Source organism: Pelodiscus sinensis, chromosome 4 (genome assembly GCF_052426305.1).
Source record: "Pelodiscus sinensis isolate ZL-2025 chromosome 4, ASM5242630v1, whole genome shotgun sequence".
Classification (NCBI taxonomy): domain Eukaryota; kingdom Metazoa; phylum Chordata; order Testudines; family Trionychidae; genus Pelodiscus; species Pelodiscus sinensis.
Window position 1 is genome coordinate 100,691,739 of NC_143055.1, and position 15,539 is coordinate 100,707,277.

Below are 15,539 nucleotides of genomic sequence, written 5' to 3' on the forward strand. Positions count from 1 at the left end.
GGCTGCAGGGGGAGTGTGTGTGTGTGTGGGGGGGGAGCTGCCTCACCCCTCGGCGCGGTTCCCAGTGGCCACAGGCTTGCGCGTGGCTCGCAGCCCCATGGACACGCTGTCCCAGCCCCCAAGCGTCTCCGGGCCAGTGGGAGCGCGTCCCGCCGCTGGCTGTCCCGAGCGGAAAGCCCCTGCGCGCCCCGTGTCCACAGAGCTGCAAACCTGCACGGGGCGCTTTTCAGGAGCAGCCCCTCACCCCCACCCCAAACCCCCTACGGCAACAGGCCGGGCCCCGCTAACCTCTGAGCTCTCCCGGGGCCGGGTCACTCGCTGACTCCCAAACTGCCGCTGCTCATGGGCTTGACAGCTCAGCGGCCGCGTGTGCGCCGCGCTTGGCGAGGCGAGGCGGGAGAGGGGCCGCGCGCGCTACGGGCCGGGTGGGTTGCGGCTGGCGGTGAGCCGGCGGGGCGCTGCGTTTGAGGGGAGAGGGCTAGAGTGGGGGGGGGGGGAGGGTCTCGCCAGTTCGGGACGAGGCGCCGCGGCTGCTTCTGCAGCCGGAGGGGGGAGTGGGGGTTCAGGGAGTGGCGCTGGAGGTGGCTGGGCGCCGCATTCGGGGAGCGGAGCGAAGACTCAACACGTGCGGGTGCCTGCGGCCGCGGGGCGAGCCCAGGCAGCGGGGGCGGGAAGGTGAAGGGCCTGGGGGTGTCGGTAGAGTTAAGGGGGGGGGGCGGCTGGGAGGTGGGTGTCCACGTGGACAGGCGCGTCGTGGGGAAGCGTCCGGAAGCGGCCTGGGGGTGTCTGTGGAGGAGCGCGGCAGGGTGCAGGCGATGGAGAGAAGTTGCCTGTGAGGCTCGGACGCTGCCCGCTGGGGAGGCAGCGCGCGGGCTACTCCCCGCCAGGGGGCAGCGCTGCGCCACACTCCGTAAGCAGCAGCCCGGGGACCTGGCCAGCGCGAAGAAGTTTCCCTGTGACCTGTTATTGGCGGCGTGGCGGGCTGGCTTTGATCCTGTGTGTTGACTTGTCTTGCAAAGATTTAATGTAACGATCAGAGCCGCTCGGCCGAGCCGACGCCCTTCCCTGGCCTGTCATGCTGCCGTTTGGCGACAAGACGAGGTACCGTTGTCATTTGCACTTCCGCGGCGGGCTTGCTGGTTGAAAGGGAGTAAACGCAACTATTTTTAGACGTGGAGTCGGGTTTCCATTTTAAATATTTTCCTATAAACAAAGCCGCGGGGATGCAGAGTGCAGGCGGTCTGCAGCTCCCACGGCATATCGGCGTGCAGGGCTGGCCAGCCAGTCCTGGAACTCGGTCCTTGGAGTGCACGCATCATCTCTGCGGAGTCACTCCTGTTCCTGGGCTTCTTGCACCATCTGCTACCGCTGCTGATTTACTTACCTCCCAAGTCACTTAATAGGAATGGATGGGTTCTGAAAGCGTTTTGCGGCTGCCCCTCTCTGCTTGGGATGGGGCGGTAAGACGAGAGAGCCCCATTAATTATTGACTTGCAGCGAGCGAGACGGCATCAGGGGTCAGTCACCTGCTTCCCTGTGACCATCTGTGCTAGGTCCCTTCTCCTCCCCTCCTGCTGCTTTCATATCAGACAGGCTTTTAGATTCATCCTTCTGGAAAACAGCTAAAATGTGCTAACCCCCCTAAAACAGTCAAAATGTGCTAACCCCCGTAAAATAAGTTAAATAGCTTTTTTAAAAAGTAAGAGCTGAATGGGGAGAATTGACATGTGTGATTAGTTTTTATATTTTGAGGGAACATTGGTGTATGGTATATGAATGAAGGATAGTTTAGCCATGAAAAATAGCATGGTAGCATTTTATCCAGCTTGAAAAGTAGCATTTTATCAGGTCAGTCTGCCACCCTTTCTTGGGAAACTGGAAGAAGCAGTGAACAAATGCCAATGATAATCAATAGTAACCATTATGTTGCTTTGTTTTCCCCACGGAGTAGTTGGCTGGCCTTTAAAAAAAAACTCAGAAATGTTTGTTTGTAAAGGTCTGAAAAAGGCAGTGGTTCACAAAATACAGATTAATCAGGTACATGTGGCTAACTGAAATACCCTTACATTTTTAGAAGATGTCTACCGAAAACTGTCAGCTTTGAATGCTTCTTTGACAACTATCTTGTTGCTGTTGCTGGGTTTTTTATAATGATGGAGACATCACATTATTTTCAGAACTGTCTGACTTAAGTATAATGGCTTTTTTTGTTGTTGTTGCTTGTTTTGAACTTACTTTATAAATAGGAGTCTATACAAATATATAACGGAGTCCATGGTTTATATGTCACTTGGTAGTTGAAAAGGCAACTTTTCAATTATTTGTTGGCCTGTCTGGTTCTTTTTGTATGCTATCCAATGATTCATAAACCTTAAGAATTTGAAGCAATCTGTGTACTTGGTAAAAGGGTATAGCTTTCTACATTGTAGATTTATTTTGGATTATGGCTTGATAGAAAACTCAGAACTTGATTCCATGGGTTGTGGTGGTTGTTGTCTTAAATTGCATAATTTTGCTACAATAATAATTACTCTGAACAGAGGTGATTGTGGTTTACTTTTTATGTTTTGATTGCTTAGTGTTGTACTTGTTCTGTCTGATAAATGGGATTTTTCTGAGAGTTTTTAACCTGTATTTTTAAACCCTAATTTAGCTCTGTACCTTTTTGGTTTATGTCATCAGTAATTATATAAGTGGACCTTGAATTAATTTGGTAACTCATGAAATAGGCTCATTGTATTTCAGTCGGAATTCATATTGCTATGTATAATTACCTTTATTTTGCTGAAGGCATCAGAACTTTTAACATATGAATATAAATTATGAGAAACCAAGAACTGAGCTCCATCATTTATTGCAAGTTTAAGAATAAAAACTGAGAAAAAACATTGGCAGTGTGATTCAAAAACTGATCAGTGTAACTCTTTCCATTTATTTCAATGGGTTTTGCATCACGGTCTACCTGAGCTACTCTGTTTGTAACATTAAAATCAATTATACAAATTATTCTTTCTCCCTTCATGGGTTAATTTGTGCAGTCCCTTACTCATAGAGTAATTTCACTGATTTCAATAGGAGTACTCACATGAATAAAGAAAAAAAAAGAAAATATTAGTTTAAGTAGTTTTATTCTATGTGTTTTATAAATTAGAGCCACAGCATTATACATAGTCTCTAAATTATAGGGGATATTTCTCTATTTTGTACAGATCACATTTTCATTAATGGATTTCTGTGCCTGGTTTACAGAGAGAACATATTTCCTAGAAAGCAACACTTTAAAATAAAATATGTATTTCAATTAATTTATAATTATTTTTAATCTATAGGGCTATGAAAGCTTTGCTAGTCAGTATTTTGGGCCAATTGCAATATGGGATGCAGGACTGGGCCACCTATGTACTAAATTTGCATATTGTTTTCCTTTTATAAAAGTTAATTGTATAGCAACAGTTTAAACCTTATAGCAGTTATGGCTATAGGCTATGGATCTAATCCTGCAAGGTGAGGCACCATTTCATGTAGGCTGCTCTGCGCTTTTCAGAAGATGCATAATGTAGGTTGTGTTACTTCTGTTCCACAGTTCATGCTAATTAGGTGGAAGATGAATTCTGTGATGCAGCAGTATGTTATATTCTGATATGAAAGTGCGCTTGATCCTACAAACCTGGGCTTGATCCTACAAACACTTACTCAAATGAGAAGCTTTTATCCACATAATCATTTTCATTGACTAAATGAGAGTAGGGATTCATCACTTAATAATGGTTTACAGTATCAGATACCCACAGATATTTTATTACTTTGTTTTGTATGAGGCACTAGAAATATATAAGGAAGCATATAAATATATATTAAATGTGAGTTTTTTATGATAGTTCTGATGAAGGGGCAGAACAATGGTTCGTTATTTGCTTCCCGGAACACTTAATGAAGTTGTGTCAGGACAAATATGGCTCAGTTTATTTAGGCTTGTTAAATTTTGGCTTTCTTAGACACAAAATTTTTAGTGAGAATAGTTCATATTGAACGTGTATTAGTTTGTCGCACCACTTATTCAAGTTATTATGTCTTTAGTTCCTACAAAAATTAAGCTATTTTTTTAAGAATTCCCCTACTAAAATTAATCTTTTGTGATGTTTTTCCCTCTCAAAATTTTAGAATTGTATTTGTAAAAGTGGCTTTTCAGAAACATGGAGGAAATGGCATTCACATTTAATTATTCTCATTCTAGTATGGCATATGGAGGTTCTATAGACTGTATCTTTTGATTACCCATACCATTCTTGTAGCCTTTTCATACTTGTTAGTAAAAATCATTCTTCAGATGTTAGAATGGTATACAAGTGTGAATGTATATTAGAATAACCTTGCAATCCTGGTACTTATCAACTTCTGTTGTAGTTAGAAATGTTTATCATCAATATAAGCTTACTGATAGTATACTTCTTGTATTACATAAAACTATTATCTTGGTGGTTTGACATATTATTTTTGTCCCTCAGTCTGCACCCTTACTTAAAACTCTCTTCAAGAAACCAGTATTTCTGGTTTCCTTTATTGTGTGATTGATGTGATTTTGTCCTGTGTCCCCGTTGCTCTTACAGGCAAAATCACTGTTCACTGCTGATTTATTCGGCTCATGAAAAACATGCTCCAGCTATAGGCCACTTCATTATTCTATACTGATTTTCCCTGGCTTCTTAATAAATGTATAGTGTGATAGATTAAATTATTTAACCAAGCTTTGCATTTGCCCTAGTGAAAATAGGGCTCTTTGCTATAACGATCCTGGGTTATTAGGCATGGCTGGAAGCCATGATTACAAATTATTTAAAGGAGAGTTGTTTTAGGAAGAATACATTTCCTTAATACTTTGGTACTTTATTGCTCTTTGCTGAGGATTCCAGAGAAAAGGACATCTTGCTTAGAATTCAGTGATAACACAGGTTGAATATATCAATGATATGTGAAAGGACAAGCAAATATTATTTCTCTTAATGGCAACTCCAAGTATTCCATTTGGACTGGTTTCTCAGTTCACAGGAGCATGACTCTACGGTGCAAGTGCAGGCAATTCCCTCTTTGACTTTGCTGGGAGCTTTGTGTGCATCAGGGTGAGACAATACAAGAAAATAAAGAATGGGGAGAGGAGTATAGATTCTATTTGAAGGAAGTGGCAAGATGTGATGGATAATCAGGAATCTTTAGTGTTGGCTAGTATTTCTAAGCCATAGGAACTGACAAAAAACTTTGGATTCTGTTTTCTATGAAGTAAATTCACTCCCTGTGCAGCAGGCTGTCACAAGGCTATCACTGTTTAAATCACACTTGAGCCTGATTTTGAGACTAAAATGGGATTTAAGTGTTGCATAGACATTGTGCTGGCCTTCTCAACAATGATGAAATTTAGACTGTTGTTCAGAATGTCTTCAGGCTACAGAGTTCATGTTCATATTTTCGTAGTGTATTTGTATGTTTTTTGAATGTTTGTATAAAGGTTAATTGTGTGGCAAATGTAGGATTCAGGTCAAGTACAGGCAGTCCCCGACTTACATGGATCCGACTTACGTCGGATCCCTAGATACGAACAGGGCTTTTCTCGCCGCGGAGGACTCAGGCGGCGGACCGCCCAGACGCACTGTGGGACCAACCCGGCAGCGCTCCAGCTGCTCTGTCCCAGGTGTCCAGACTCAGCCGCTGTTGAAACTGATCAGCGGCTGATTCCAGGAAGCCTGGGGCAGAGCAGCTCTGCCCCGGGCTTCCTGGAATCAGCAGCTGATCAGTTTCAGCAGCAGCTGACTTGGGGACACCTGGGGTAGAGCAGCTGGGGTGCTGCCGGGTTGGTCCCCACAGCGCCGAGGTGCGGTGCTGTGGGGACCTACCCGGCAGCGCCCCAGCTGCTCTGTCCCAGGCGTCCAGATTCAGCTGCTGTTGAAACTGATAAGCGGCTGATTCCAGGAAGCCCGGGGCAGAGCAGCTTTGCCTCAGGTTTCTTGTAGTCAGCCGCTGGTCAGTTTCAACAGCGGCTGAATCTGGACACCAGTTCCGACTTACATACAAATTCAACTTAAGAACAAACCTACAGTCCCTATCTTGTATGTAACTCGGGGACTGCCTGTATTGCAAACAGCACAGCCCAAACTTATACAAGATGTTTCCTGAGTCAGATTAATACTGTGCAACCTATTTCATTTTGAATATTAAATTAATGAGAATGTATTTTGTTTTGTCACAGACAAATATAATTACCTAAGTCACACAATGTAAGTCTCCCTCTTCTTCAGTGTCCAAGACACATATTTTATATGGATCTGAGAGGGGGAGATGTGATAGCAGCTTTCAGGTACCTAAAAGGGTGATATGGAGGGCGTGGGGGGAGGAAGATTCTTCTCTATGACCTCTGATGATAGGACAAGAAGCAACGGGCGTAAATTGCAGCAAGGGAGGTTTAGGTTGGACATTAGGAAAACCTTCCTCACTGTCAGGGAGGTTAAGCACTGGAATAAATGCCCTAGGGAGGTTGTGGAATCTCTACCACTGGAGATATTTAAGAGCAGGTTAGATAGACATCTATCTTAGATGGTGCTTGGTCCTACTATGAGGGTAGGGGATTGGACATGATGACCTCTTGAGGCCCTTCCAGTTCTAGTGTTCTATGATTCTATGATTTATATGAATTGATCAGAAGGCAGCATTAGATTCTAGACTCCATTTACAGAGTTCCAGATGGGGTGGAGGACTTGTTCAAATGGTCCTTGTGAGTAATTCAATGGTTTTCATTTCACATTAAGCCTGATACCACTCACAAAACATATTTACTAAGTAAAAAAAAAAATCACATTTATTTATGTGCTATGGGTGAATTCACTCCTATGCAGAGGGTCATCCCAAACCCTCTGCACTGCTTAAATCTTTTGTAAGTCCTATTTTGGGAATTTAAGTGGGCTTTTAGTAGTACCTAGGGGTGAATTTCACCTTTGTATAAACCTATTTCAATTTGAATCAATAGCAAAACTGCTTTTGGCCTCATAGGAGAGTGAATGACTCCCATAGTTATTTTGAGGCTGGGACAAGAAACAAATATAGTACACTTATGATAATCTGGCACCTTTGGGACCTAAGTGGTGCTGGATTATGGGATATGCTGGAGTACCAGGAGGTACTATAAGGGGGCATACTCCCCACCCAATCTCCCTCCCCTTCCTTCCCCCAGAGCCAAACACCGCCCCTCCTTGCTGTAACCCAGTCCCTCTTCTCCCCCAACCTTATTTCTGGGTCCTAAAGCAGCTGCCTATGCTCAGCGGCCAGCTGCTAGCACATGCAGGCTGGACGCTGTGTGCTCTGGGGACCATGAGCAGAACGGCGCAGGCCGCACGTGCACATGCAGCTCACAGCAGCCCAGCTGTGAGAGTGGCTGACTGGAGCATTTCCGGGTTCCAGTTGGTGCCAGACTATCGGGCGTGCTGGACCACTGGATCTCAGACAATTGGAGTTTTACTGTATATTATGAGAAAAAATAAAAGATCCCATTTTATTATTTAAAACTTTGATCTTCAGATCACTGTAGTTTTGTAACAGTATGTGCCCTTTTTGTATGGTGAATAGAAAGTCTAGGGCTGGATGGCTTTTGAAAAAATGCTGGGCCTACAGTTGAGCTGCAACATATGACTTTTGTAAGGAGCCAAAAATAACAAATAATTACGATGACATGCACTTTTTGGCATTCTTACTTCAGCCAGCTAATCAAACTATCTACTATATATGTGAGAGAGTTTGTTTGTTCAAAAACTCCTAAATGGTAAGAGATAGGCCCACCAAATTTGGTACACAACTTCCTCTTATCATAACTTAACGCAAGGTAAGGGATTGGTTGTGCCTGGAAAATGGGATGTGCCTGGAATGGGATTGCTTTCCATAAAATCAAATGGAAAAGAGAGGAAATCACCAGGCAAGTGAAAGGGGCTGGCGGGAGGCAGTCCCCTCCCATCTGAGACTGCTCCAGCACTGAGCTCCCCCCCAGGTGCCTTATATGGAGGGTGGGGGGCTGGAGCTCCCCCACAAACACTGCCCCCAGTTCATGTAGGAACATCGCTGGCTGTTCTCCCTCGTCAGTCTAGGGTCTCCTGTACATTTTCATTTTATTTTCCAAAACCAAAAATTAACTGAGGAATGTTGGGTAAATCTTCTAGTGTATGAATATGTGAAAACCGTGGGTAGGGGGCTGCTCTAGCTCAGCTGAGCCCACTGTGGGTGGGAGATGGAGGGATTTAACCAGTTAATTTTTTAACTGGAGTTTTACATACCTAGTGTTTGTGTCTAGTGATTATTCTGAAAACAAATGATAAAAACTAAGGCCAGGTCTACACTTACTCCGAGATTGATGCTCCAGATTGATCTTCCAGGGTTGAATATAGTGGATATAGTAAGGACCCACTAAGTTGACAGCTGATGGCACCCCCGTCACCCCAGTACTCCACAGGGTTGCAAAGCGCAAGGTAAGTCAACTGGAGAGTTTCTCCCATCGACCTCCTGCATGGAGAATGCTGCATAAATTTTATTTCAGTTACATTGACTCCAGCTATTCTATTCACTTAGCTGGAGTTGTGTATCTTAGGTCGACTTTCTTGCATAGTGTAGACCAGGCCTAATTATTAGGCCTATCTTGAAAAATTGATGACCTCAACAGCAGTAGGATCAGACCCTAAAAATGTAAGCAATTGAATGTTGGCATTCTGTATCCAGACAAATTCAGGTTTGAGTGACTTTCTTCTGAGGATCACAAAGCCTTTTTTTAAATGTTAAGGCAATCACTGTGTGAGTCTTAATAACATAGCTAGTATCACTGCCAATGTGAGGAAGGCAATCCTAATTTCTCCTTAACTCATATTGGTTTTTTTAGGGTGTAGATATGTATAATATCTGTTTTGCAGATGAGCAAAATGAAATGCCTGATGGTGAGGTCACTTATCTAAGGTTACTAAGTGAATTATATGGATAAGAGCTATTAGTAGAGAGCAATATCATCTGTGGAATTGAACACACTTGAACAGGAGTCAGGAGAGCTCAGCTCTACTCGCAGATCTCCCTCTCACCTGTGGCAAGTCAATTCTTTGTGCCTCTGTTTCCCCTTTCCCTGACTTTCTGCCCTCATAAGCTCTTTGGCATACAGTCTGTCTCTCATTGTACAGCACCTAACAAAGGGGGGCTCTGATTTCAGATGAGACCAAATAATAACAAGAGCTGGGGTTATGTAGCTCTGTACAAGTGAACATACATATAGAGAAGGATACCATTTCCACCCAAATCTTTTATTCTTCATTTTCTAAAGGAAAAATCCTCAGCCTGTCTTACCCCTTCCCCCCCAAAAAAACTTCTCAAAATGTTTTCTGTTGGAAAGTGTCACCTGGCAAACTGTTCTCATTGTACTATGACATTCAACATCTTGTAATGAGAGGGAGGACATGGTGTGACTTCATTCAAATGACTGTAAAATAGCCATCCCCTATTTCCCTTCATGAACTCTGGGTTCAATTATGGCTGCCCTAGTGCAGGTTCACTGGAAGAAAAGGATCATAGAATCATAGAGCTGGAAGAGACCTCAGGAGGTCATCAAGAACAGCACCCTGCCCAAGGCAGGACCAATCCCAACTAAATCAACCCAGCCAGGGCTTTGTCAAGCCAAGACTTAAAAACCTCTAGGGATGGAGATTCCACCACTTCTCTAGGTAACCCATTCCAGTACTTCACCACTCTCCTAGTGAAATAGTTTTTCCTAATATCCAACCTAGACCTCCCCCACTGTAACTTGAGACCATTGCTCCTTGTTCTGCCATCTGTTACTACTGAGAACAGCCTTTCTCCATCCTCTTTGGAACCTCCCTTCAGGAAGTTAAAGGCTGCTATCAAATCCCCCCTCACTCTTCTCTTCTGCAGACTAAACAAACCCAAATCCCTCAGCCTCTCCTCATAAGTCATATGCTCCAGCCCCCTAATCATTTTGGTTGCCCTCCACTGGATCCCCTCCAGTGCGTCCATATCCTTTCTATAGTGGGGGCCCCAGAACCGAACACAATACTGATTGTAAGCAATCAGTACAGCGTGTGTGTGGATTTAGCTGCACACCAAGCAATGTTTAAAGAGTTCCCTGGGGGAACAGCATATGACAGTTCTGAAAATGTCTTTAGTAAGCATGTTTCTTGCAGCAACTGTTAGTAGTTCCAGTTTTATACAAATCTAAACTCTGCTAACACTGCTACAACTTCTCCTTCCTTGTACTAGTTCTCTGGCCCCAAGAATCACAGCTCTGTCAGAAAATGGAACGGAATCATTTCCTTATAAGAAGTGTTGTTCAGAACAAATCAACAAAATTGTTCTTATTCCCACTAAATTTAAACAACTTTACTGTTGCGTAAATTGTGCAAATGCCAAATCGGTTTTAAATATAAGAGCTATAGCTTTTGGTTTAGGAGAGCTATAGCTATTGGATATTTTTCTCTCCTTAATCTGTGCAATTTCATAAAAATCACACACTAACCTTTTAGCAGATTACTAGACCATCATCAAAGATACCTTTGGGGTGAAGATAGGTTTTTCTAACTATGCATTTCTACAGTGATGCTAACAATGTGAGGGACTCCAAGAAGATCTCACCAAAACTGAGTGATTGGGCAACAAAATGGCAAATGAAATTCAGTGTGGATAAGTGTAAAGTAATGCACATCGGGAAAAATAACCCCAACTATACGTACAGTATGATGGGGACTAATTTGGCTACGACAAATCAGGAAAGAGATCTTGGCGTTATCGTGGACAGTTCTCTGAAAACTTCCACACAGAGTGCAGCGGCGGTCAAAAAGGCAAATAGGATGCTAGGAATTATTAGGAAAGGGATAGAAAATAAGACCCAGAATATCTTACTGCCCCTGTATAAAACTATGGTACACCCACATCTGGAATACTGTGTACAGATGTGGTCTCCTCACCTCAAAAAAGATATTTTGACCTTGGAAAGGGTTCAGAAAAGGGCAACTAAAATGATTAGGGGTTTGGAATGGGTCCCATATGAGGAGAGGTTAAAGCGACTGAGACTTTTCAGTTTAGAAAAGAGGAGACTGAGGGGGGATATGATAGAGGTCTATAAAATCATGAGTGGTGTGGAGAGGGCCGATAAAGAAAAGTTATTTATTAGTTCCCTAAATAGAAGAACTAGAGGACACCAAATGAAATTAATGGGTAGCAGGTTTAAAACGAATAAAAGAAAGTTCTTCACACAGCGTGTAGTCAACCTGTGGAACTCCTTGCCAGAGGAGGCTGTGAAGGCTAGGACTATAACAGAGTTTAAAGAGAAGCTAGATAATTTCATGGAGGTTAGGTCCATAAAAGGCTATTAGCCAGGGGATAAAATGGTGTCCTTGGCCTCTGTTTGTCAGAGGCTGGAGAGAGATGGCAGGAGACAAATCGCTTGATCATTGTCTTCGGTCCACCCACAAACATAGGGTCTAATACAAAAAATACTCTTTCTAATGACAAGAAGGTCCTTATTCAAAGGCAGTGTGACTATTTGCATGAGAAAGGGCTTTCACAGTCATGTTCTCAATCCTTCCACCATCCATGTTAGGCAGGTAAAGAAATTTTGAAATCCCTACCTCTACAAATGGAGAGGGTGAAATGGAGTCAGAGCTGGGATTTGTTGTTTTTATTACACTGGCAAACCTGTGCTATGGCACTTTACATCTCTTCCCTGAAAAATACCAAGTCCTTGCTCTAACCAGTACACCATGTGCACCTCCGTTGTCTTACATTTCATACAGTCACTTACACTTGTACAAATTGCGTGTGACATACTACCTGGTCAGAATGATAACATTTTACTCTTCCTTTCATCGCGGCCTCGTCTACACTGGCCCCTTTTCCGAAAGGGGCATGTTAATTTCACAGGTCGTAATAGGGAAATCCGCGGGGGATTTAAATATTCCCCGCGGCATTTAAATAAAAATGTCCGCCGCTTTTTTCCGGCTTTTAGAAAAGCCGGAAAAGAGCGTCTACACTGGCCCCGATCCTCCGGAAAAAAAGCCCTTTTCCGGAGGATCTTATTCCTACTTTTTTTCTGGCTTTTTTCCGGCTTTTTATTCCTACTTTTCTAAAAGCCGGAAAAAAGCGGCGGACATTTTTATTTAAATGCCGCGGGGGATATTTAAATCCCCCGCGAATTTCCCTATTACGACCTGTGAAATTAACATGTCCCTTTCGGAAAAGGGGCCAGTGTAGACGTAGCCCGCATGTAAATGATCACACAGATGCAAGGTAGTGAGAATCAGGATCAGTGTGTCTCCTCCAATAAAGCACCATAGGGGGTGCATCTTCACTGCACCATAGCTCAAAATAAGATATGCAATTTGAGCTACACAAATTGCATATCTTATTTCAATCTTATTTTGAAATAATTTATTTTGTAATTTAGCGCTGTTCTGAAATGTCCCTTACTCCTCATTATATTTCAAAATAACAGGATTGCTATAAAGACGCGGGATAGCTATTTCAGGATACTCTGGTATATGGAAATAGCTTTGCAGTGTAGATGTAGCTTAGGTGAATACAAATGTATCATAGACTTATAAATAAGTATGTGGATACATTTGGGTGATTAATGAGCAGGTTAAGAAGGCTGTTATATCTTGTTCTTTGCTTATATACATGAGTTTAAATCTGATTTTAAAGTATTTCTAACCCTAAATGATCAAAAATCATGACTCAGGTTCTACACAAGCCAAGGCTGGATTAAAAATCATGAGTTTTGAACATAATAAATTGGGGATTTTTTACTTGCATTCTGAGACTTTAGGGTGTACTCAAATCACATTTTAAAACTTTTCTTTGCAGCCAGGAGGGCTAAAAGCTTATTTTTGTTAATGAAATCTGAGGGTTTTAAGTGATTGCTTATCTGGAGCTAAAACTTAAAGAAAAATATCAAATACTGCAAGTCTCATGCTAAAATCACATGAGCTGGGAACAACGTCTTTAATTGTGGGACAGTCATAGAGTCGTCTTATATAACTATTTATTTAATAATCACCTGTTTATTTCCTCAGGGCATAATTTGGCTATTTCCATCATTTTTTCCTTCTAAAAATTTCCCTTTCTTCCTTCGATCAAGAGAATGATTAGATGTTGGCTTCTTATTTTGTCTTTTACTCAAACAGCTTGCAGCGTGAGTTTGCTGACATGCCTCTTGCAAAGTATGATTACGTGTATTTCTATGGTACAAATACTCCTCTCCCACATTTTAACATCATGTCTGGGAGCTCAGCATATTAAGTGGTATAAAGAAGTCCTTGTTAAAAGTCAGAATTATGATAGCATACTAATCATTCCTCCCGTTTTTCATATGAAAGTGTCATTTCATAAGCCATTTGTGTGAGATCAGATCTCTTTGAAGAGGAATTATGATGAAACTAATGAAGACAGACCATTATGAATATTTATTACTATATTAAATAAGCCCCAGCTTTACTTCCTAATATATTTTTAAAATAATTAAGAGCAACCTCCTCTTTCTACCACAGCAACAGTGGAATCAATTATTGGTCATTCTGCTGCATTTTTTTATCTGACATTTTCCCAGCAATCAGACTAGGTTAAATATTCATAAGTGCTTTATAACAGATGTTGATGAACACAGTAATAATAATTTACCCAAAAGTGTGCTAGGCACTTCACAGAAGAAGTAGAAACGCACGGGATGAAATCTGGTCCCCACTAAACTCAATAGCAACACTCCCACTGACTTTAATGCAGCCAGCATTTCATCCAGAATACCTATCCAAAAGAGCATGCAGTCTAAGGCCCTGATTCTGCAAAAGACTTACAATTTGCTTAACAGTGTAAACTGTTAGTCCCTTTGACCTTGATAGAATTATCTCACAGAGTGTGAATATTAAGTACATGTATAGTAGGTATTTGTAAGATTAGGACCAAAATATTGTAATTGAGAGCCCCAGATGAAGATCAGATTCTACTTTCAGTTATGTTGGTTCAACTCTATTTATATGGAAATACATTTGTGTGATTAAGAACTGAGATTGATCCAGCTGCTTTTAACAAACCACAGTCTTAAGGGAAAAAATACTCTTACATATGATACTGAAATCGTTACTGATGTGTAATCTGCAGTCACATCGCTCCTTTTCTTGGACAAGAATTCACTCATAGACCCACCACATTTTAAATTTACCCTCATTCAGTGAATACGTTTTTAACACCACATCTGTGTTGTTGTTAGTCAGGACTCCAAGTCATATGTCACTGCTCAGACATTCACAAATGAAGATGTGTATACTGTCTTTTAGCGAATATACCTCGCACCCGAATATACCCCGCAGTTTTTTTTTTTGCGTTAAAAAAATCTTGTATGCCCCACACACGAGTATAACCCGCGGGGTATACAAGGCTGTGCTGGGGGTATATTTATGGGGCGGGAGTGGGGGGGGGGGGGGGAATTAGCAAGCCACTCACCGCCCGGTTCCTGCGCAGCCGGATGAGCACTCCCCCTACCCCTTCATATGACTGAGGAGGAACCGGGCGGTGAGCGCTCCTCAGCCTGGAGGCTGCACAGGAACCGGGCGGGGGAATGCTCACCGCCCAGAGGCTGGAGGCTGCAGGAACCGGGAAGTGTGTAAAAAAGATTTTGTATACCCCGCACCTGAGTATACCCCGCGGGGGGAGGTGCGGGGTTTGTAAAAATGAATATAGCCCGCGGGTTATATTTGCTAAATTACGGTACTTCTTTTACAAGTTATGGCTTGCTATGTAACAGCAATAATATCTAGTTCCTAAAGTCATGTTTATCAACTATACTTCAAAGCAATAATCAATCTCTTTAGCTTTCCTTTGTCATTTTCAACAGCCCCTTAGTGCTTTGCATATTACAATGCAATTGAAACCATCCATTAAAAATGGAATATATATAAGAGAGTTGTTATTAATATCTAATGTATGAAAATACTTGTCACTAGAGCTGATTCAATACTTTTCTAGGAATCTTTCTGCATCCAAAAGATTTCTTAGGCCCAGGATGGAGTATTGAGGGAAAGTTCCACCCTGGAGTAGTCATGGATGATCTCTTGTTGTCTCTTGTATTCATAACATTTTTCAAGACGTCTTGGTTTCATCCTAATGTGGAGCAAAACCATATTCATAAACATCAAAATGGTTTTAGGAACCGCATTCTTGTTTTCCAGCCAGCCTTACTTATAACAGATCACTGACCAGCTAGCAGGATTCACTATGCTCTCAGTCAGCTGCACTTTTGAAATTTGGTATGCTGGTTATATGGTATGCTGAGAAAATAAAAAAATTCAAATTTGAGATATGACTCTGACTTTTCCATCAAAGCTACCAAACACTTTTACTGGTTTTCAGTTGTTCAGGTGCCCACACATTACGTGATTTGCAAAAATTATATTAATTTCTTCTATGACCTGGTCATATGCAATACGATGCCTCCACTTTAGAAAAATGAAGACTAGCTGTTCTGTGTT

The 15,539-nt window shown here is 42.3% G+C and overlaps 1 protein-coding gene and 1 long non-coding RNA gene across 8 annotated transcripts in view; one reads left to right on the forward strand and one right to left on the reverse strand.

The window, feature by feature from the left end:
* LOC102457035 (uncharacterized) overlaps positions 1 to 648 on the reverse strand; it is a 193,843-nt gene extending 193,195 nt beyond the window's left edge. For both annotated transcript variants that reach the window (XR_016349479.1, XR_012904097.2), the window contains exon 1: positions 289 to 648. This is a non-coding gene — a long non-coding RNA (uncharacterized LOC102457035). The remainder of the gene's footprint in view (positions 1 to 288) is intronic.
* The window catches only part of PDE5A (phosphodiesterase 5A), a 102,357-nt gene that overhangs the window by 359 nt on the left and 86,459 nt on the right, over positions 1 to 15,539 (forward strand). Inside the window, exon 1 of one of the 6 annotated variants that reach the window (XM_006112599.5) lies at positions 940 to 1,101. The exons of 3 other annotated variants lie outside the window; for them this stretch is intronic. In XM_006112599.5, the coding sequence (XP_006112661.1) occupies positions 1,076 to 1,101 (26 nt within the window). In that variant the 5' untranslated portion in view covers positions 940 to 1,075. Of the gene's footprint in view, positions 1 to 939; positions 1,102 to 1,263; positions 1,518 to 15,539 lie in introns of those variants that run through there. 2 more of the 6 variants (XM_014579625.4, XM_006112601.5) reach the window with 2 other exon arrangements.